Here is a 7051-nt window from a genome sequence, read left to right as displayed (position 1 = left end):
GAGAAATTTCAATGTAAACCAACTAATAAGAGAAATGTATCCATTTATAGTTGGATTGTTTGTTAAACTAAAGGAATAACAGTACTGTAGGTCAAGAGTTGCCACCGTCAAATCAAAATTGACGGTGGTAACTTTTCAGCTACAGTACTGTTATTCCGATTCTAATGCATTTCAAACAGAAAAAAACCGATAAAACTTGAAAAAATGTCTATATTTGTCAAATAAAAAAAAATCCGCGAAACTTCATGAATGATTTTGGCACATAGACGTCATGGCTAAACGTCATACAAATGAAAATTTACAAACTTGAGGATATAACGTTACCTGTAAGCTTCAAATTCGGATAAAATTGCATTAAAACGGCGTATTCGAGGTAGATGTTGTTTTATTTTCGATATTATAGTATTAATCGAACATTTGTTGATTCATCAATTCAAAATGACGGGTCCCTCCTTAGTTACGCCTGGTCAACTGTGGATTTGACTTTTAGCCAATGAAAAAAAATGTTACATCCAAATTGCATTAGAATTTACAATATTATTAAACTGTTCTAAAGTCTATAAATATATATGAGCCTTATTCTGTACATGCTTGAACATTGGGTCAAAGTCATAAATTTCGCTTCCTTCTGAGAATAAAATGAGCTGGTGCATCTTTTCTGTTTTAGATTCAGCATACATAAAACTAACAAATATTTAAATGAAAACATTTCTTATATGAACCTTTTTGTGTTAGAGTCACCTTAATAATTTGTATGTTTTATTGTTGTGTTAATCATGTCTGTTTTTTTTTTGACGTTTTTCTTTTTGAGAATATCTCAACCGTCTTTCAATTGTAAACATTTTGTTAACTTTGTAATTTTGTCAAAATTGTTTATAACTGTATAATGTAAGACTAACAGCTGTGTCATTTTTAAACTATGAAGATTAAGTATTTATCCTAAACAGCCTTCTAAACTCTTCTCTAATTTCCGGTATTCTCCAAGCATAAATAAAAGGATTGGATAACGAATTGATCAGAAATGGAAATAAAAGAATAATTCGAACCTGTAGTGTTAAAGGTGTATTCGATAAAACCTCTACCCAATACGACGCAACAAAAGGTGATGTTAAAACCGTAGTTTGAAAGGCAATAATGAGAGTTGTAAAGAATGCTCGAATCTCCCATGACTTTTGAAAATGTGTGTTGACATCAATTGGTATAGCAACATCGTTTGTGGTCGTACAGATGTCGGTTTCATTTTTCAAATCAATCATTCCTTCATTCAAGTTCTCGTCATGTACCCAGTTATCTTTCTTTAGTGATACTTTATTATCGAAGTTTGAGGTAGCTTTTAATTGATCTAGATGAATTTCTATATCTCCTTTTATACTGACTGAAGTAGCAGCTTCCCTATTTTGGTTATACTCAATGTCAAAAGAAACGTGTTTAGGTGAACCTGCGGCACTTTGCCCTGTTGTTGAGGTAGAAGCCTGCACATGGCAAGTAATGTTTTTCTCCTCTTTCACAACGTCCATCGGGGCAATTGTTCCTTTAAAATATAATTTCCATATAAGTAAACTAGTGATCGCTGACATTATGAATAATAGAAATATAATAAGAGTTATCGGTAAAAGATTAACAATTATGAAAATATAAAAACTGTCCCCGTATACAACAGGAGGTCTACAAATATGCATGAATTCGTCATGAGGAGGCAATATAGTTCCACAAAACGAAATTACAAGCACAAGGCACAAAGATCCTCCAATGTATATGTATTTATTCTTATCAAATGTGTTCACTATTCCAAAGTTATACGACCTTACAACTAAATATCTTTGAAAACACAGAAGGAATATCAAACAATAGTTTGATTGCAGACCAAATGTAACAATAAATATCTGTAGGAGACACGATTCTACGTGTTCATGTTTTAATACAGTTCCTAACGAAAACATTGTTGATGAAATCCCTAAAGTAATATCGCTGAAAAACAACATCAAAATCGTAAGATGATGGAATGTTTTCTTAAGAGCCTTAAAGCAAACAATGATATAAGCGATGTCGATTAAAACCGACGCTGCCGCTAATGACGTGAATAAAACTGTAACAGTAGTACCAACTTCATCATCCTTTAGTGTGGTATCTGTTTCCTGAAAAATCAAATAAAATACACTTAACTACCATTTAACTTTGCATATATATCGCAATTAGTATGCAATGCATGTGTTTGATAATGGCAAAGGTACGTTTATATTTTAATGAATGTGATCAACATATAACTATATGCTGTAAATAGAACTTATAAATACATCTAAACAATGAAAGCTTAGACATTCTAGGAATAACGGTCAACCGCAAGTTGGAAGTATATACACTAAAATCATCATTGTTTAAACGGATCGTAAATTGAGCGATAAAATGTTAAAATAAGAAAATATACTAGCTTTTTAAGGGGTCGACAAGGTTCCCAATATGTCATGAAAAGTACCTTTAGTTAAAGACATCTGCAAACTGTGTAAAACTATACAACAAATGACACTCATTGACATTTCCTCTTAAAGAGAACTATGAGTAATCGACCATGATGATTAGCAGTGTAAACATATTGAATATCAAAAAACCGTGTTCTTTCATAAATATAAAACCAAGTTAAAATGAGACAAAACTATTTTAAATTAGATTCCATCTAAGTCTTTTCTGCAAATTGGGTATGTTTGGAATAGTCTATCTATTTGTAATAACACAGCTGTATTGTGTTAATCAATGTTCAATATGTGTTGATGTGTTGATGTTCTTACATAGTTCATCTGTAATGATGACAAAAGGCAATATTTGAAATTGTTTAAACAATCAGTGAGTTTGAAATTAAGGTACTACATATGCATCAATCTAGTCCTTATTTTTTTAGATTGTTTGTACTTACATTCATTATGTATTAGTAATTCTGTTTTTTATTAATTCTGATGGTATTTGTCCTGAAAAAAAAAAGAAAATGATTTAGTTATCAATTTGTTCTTAAATAAACTAAATTCACTTTGGGTATCCATCATGTTTTCAAAGCATCTGCAATACTTTACATTTTACATGTAATCAAACATGCTTAGCCTGTCTGTTTGAGATATATATCAGCATTTAACTTATCAGTTAAAGGATTGTTTATTATATGTTGCCATTATTTATTATATAGATTATCAGTAATGGTTCAACTTATTTCCCTTTCTATTGTTTTTAGCTCAAATTTATAAACAGACACACATGAGTACACATGACACCACATAGAAAAGTTGAGAATAAGCAACACAAACTTATTTCCCTTTCTTTTTTTTTTTTTTACTCAAATTGTTATATCTATCAATCCATGAGAAGTTTCTATCCGTTATGCATGATGTTCCTATAGAAGTAAAAAAGACTTAGTTTTTTCTCGTTTGAATTGTTTTACATTGTCATATCGCGGCCTTCTATAGCTGACTATGCGGTATAGGCTTTGTTCATTGTCGAAGGCCGTACGGTGACTTATAATTGTTAATGTCTGTGTCATTTTGGTCTCTTATGGACAGTTGTCTCATTGAAAATCTTACCATATCATTGTTTTTAATATAAAAATGTACATATGGGGTTTTGTTTAGAATGCAAGACGACATCAGTAATATGCCAGTATCATGATTTTATATTTGAGTTCGTTTTTAATATTTCAAGCAATATTGTTTTCTAATATAATTGATTTCAAAGATAGATTCGAAAACGTTTATTTGTGGTTTTATGATATTAGACAAATTTATCTTACAATACAATCAATTTATTGGGGAATAAGTATACGAACCTAGAAAATGACTATTTAAAAATAGAAAATTTTATTTATGATTCATCTTAAATCCATTGTGGCTAAATGATAATATTGAAATTGGTCATAAATTAGTAACTTGAAAAGAATGATTTAAAAGCTAGTACGATTTGTAGATGATATCATTGACCAAAATGGATGGTACATATGTCAATGTATGTATATTTCTTTTGACAATTTAAGCAAAACTGTAACATGAACACAGGTTTTCTTAAATTAAACTGTGTCATTTCGGCAGTGAAAAAAGCATCAGGATAGTTAACAATAATACAGTGGAGATTAGGATAGCTGTTAAAAAATAAAATATATAACTAAAATTTAACAATATATATGCATTTAAGAAAACCTGTTTTTGAATACTTGCTTATAGTGTTATTACTTATGACTTTACACCAATAATTTTTTACATGTATGAAATTAAAATAAATAAGAATAAAAGACCCATGTACAAGTTAAATAACTAAAAATTATGGTAATATAGGAAGTGATTATAAAACATGGAACGGTATACATAACATTTGAACGAAAACATTGTAATAAGTTCAATCAGAAGGACAGTTATATATTGAATGTATTTTATTATCATATACTTAGACTAAATAACATATAATTTTAATGGATGATAAAAGCATTAGATTAACGTAAATTACATTTTTTTGAATTGGTGCTTGGCGGGCTGATATGAAAAATTTATCACATGCTTCGATTGTTATCACATGCCTTTCCGTTACGTTTTCGCATGGCATTACGGTGATACTCGGCAAATTCCGGAAAATACACATCAATGCTACGTTTTCTATGAAAAACATTACAAAGTAGTGTACAAAACAATTCTTTGGATACTGGAAAGTATATAGTGTAAAATAATTTAAAAAAACCCAACCTAACAAACAAATTATTAAATAAATAAATTTCTAAAAGTTTCAAACATAATTTAGAAAGTTACTTTAAAAAAGTTGACTTTTCCAAACAGTGTTCATTATGTATATTTTTGCCGATAAGTCCATATTAAATATTGTTCTTCTCTGTTGAGGCTTATGATAGAAAGATTTCATATCGAATGTACTAAATTTGGGGTCCGACGTCCTTGAACTTTTTACTCTTTGAACTTCTATTTGAAAACCACATAAAAGGGTCAATATATGAATCTGTTATTTTCTCCTTTGTTGAATCATATGATAAAAAGATCATAACATGTCATTTTTCATGTCGGATGTATTATCAGCCCTCGGTCAATATCAGTCCTCGAGCCATGCGGCTCTTAGGCTGATATTGAACACAGGGCTGATAATACATGCGATATTAAAAATGTTATAATCTGATATTATAGCACGGGGTAACACAAAGTTATCAGTATAATAACACAATCGACGCTATTTTAAGCAAATCAAACGCAAAAAAATACAACCCACTAATAAAGTTCTAAAATTATTGAGACAATATCAGAAAGTAAAGATTGAATTACTCGAACCCATAAAATAACTTAATTGAAATAACTAAGGTGCTTAGAAGGTTGTATGGTCCAAGCAATATAACATTTAGATAATAACAAGAAAGAGAAAGTATCAGACTATTAGATATTGTTAATCATAAATTATTGTGATGGTTTTTTTTTATTGCAAAACATACGACATGGGCACCATTGCAATAATTTTAACTCGCATTCAGAATTTTTTCCATATGAATTAAACAGGGCTTTTCTCAATGTCGCAAAAAATAAAATGATGTTTTCGTCTAAAATGTCAAAATCACAATAATAAATGCAACCAGTACATTAAAATTATATATTGCAAACTATAAGTTCAAACATAAATTGCAGACTGAAAACTTGAGAAAAACTTGAGGAAAAAAATGAAATTTGCCATTAAATCAGTCTTACCTTGAATTCATACACGTCTTGACCAGGCAGTTGACGTATCTTTTTTTTCAACTTTGATTATTGATATCAATTAACACTAACTCTGGACAATTGTATATCGGTATTGATGACGTATGAGCAGGTGAATATAATTTATGATTTATAATTGTATAGAAAGGTGACTATGCGAATAAACTAGTATACTGTTTAACGCCCTTCTCGTCTCTTTATATAGACAATAGGCAATGATACCACAGTAATTGACACCTAATTTATATCATATCTTTTTCATTATTCAATATAAACTGAATTTCGGAAAATGGTATTTTGTGAATGATACTTACAAAATTAATTGAAAATGTTAGGTAGATATATTTCTTGAAAATTGATCTACATGATTTATTAATTTTATACATTTGAATACAACATTTACAGCTCACATGACTAGCGTTATAAAAGTCTAAAAAGAAACACTGTAAAAACAAACAAACTTTGTGGTTTACTGATTTTCAATTGTTACAAAATCATTACGACGATACTAAACAATATACCAAAAATATTCTAGATTGAGGAACTGATTTGACGTAGAAAGGGAGCAGGAAAAATCGATTTTATTTCTTATGAATCAAAACTCCTGCAAACTGATTGGTTAATAACCTGGGCGAAAATAAAAACCACGCCCTTGTTCACCCGGGGAAAAACAAAATGTTGCAAAAATGTTTTAGAAAAATTGAATAAAATGTTTCACTAAGTTCAATAAAATGCATAAAAAAATTAAAAAAGAAAAAATGAGAAAAAAAAAACTGAGGTCGTAGATGAAAAAAAACAAAACAAAATTAGAACAAAATTTCAAACACCTTGAAATATGGAAAAGAAAGAAAGCAAAAAAATATTTGACAAAGCACATCAACATGTATATAATAACACAATCGACGCTATCTTAAGCAAATCAAACGCACAAACGCAAAAAAATACAACCCACTAATAAAGTTCTAAAATTATTGAGACAATATTAGAAAGTAAAGATTGAATTACTCGAACCCACAAAATAACTTAATTGAAATAACTAAGGTGCTTAGAAGGTTGTATGGTCCAAGATATATAACATTTAGATAATAACAAGAAAGAGCAAGTATCAGACTATTAGATATTGTTAATCATAAATTATTGTTGTGTTTTTTTTTTATTGCAAAACATACGACAGGGGCACCATTGCAATACTTTTAACTCGCATTCGTACATATGTAAATATTAACTCCATTGTTTAGCAAGTTGTTAGTTCAATTAAATTATGTTTATTGCAGATTTTAATCTTGTAACTTTCTTTGATATTACATTTCTTTATATTGTAAACTTTTAATGATTTT

The 7051-nt window shown here is 29.3% G+C and overlaps 1 protein-coding gene across 1 annotated transcript; it reads right to left on the bottom strand.

The window, feature by feature from the left end:
• Positions 1 to 217: 217 nt before the first annotated feature.
• On the bottom strand, positions 218 to 5754 carry LOC134686108 (uncharacterized). The gene is made up of 3 exons (XM_063545785.1): positions 5706 to 5754; positions 2909 to 2960; positions 218 to 2135 (listed from the first exon to the last, which is right to left on the bottom strand). Exons 2-3 carry the CDS (start codon positions 2912 to 2914, stop codon positions 927 to 929), a joined length of 1215 nt encoding a protein of 404 aa, XP_063401855.1. The 5' UTR covers positions 2915 to 2960; positions 5706 to 5754; the 3' UTR covers positions 218 to 926.
• Positions 5755 to 7051: the final 1297 nt, after the last annotated feature.

Source organism: Mytilus trossulus, chromosome 10 (assembly GCF_036588685.1).
Source record: "Mytilus trossulus isolate FHL-02 chromosome 10, PNRI_Mtr1.1.1.hap1, whole genome shotgun sequence".
NCBI lineage: Eukaryota > Metazoa > Mollusca > Bivalvia > Mytilida > Mytilidae > Mytilus > Mytilus trossulus.
Note: the sequence above shows the minus strand (reverse complement) of the source record. Positions and strands in the feature narration are given on the sequence as shown.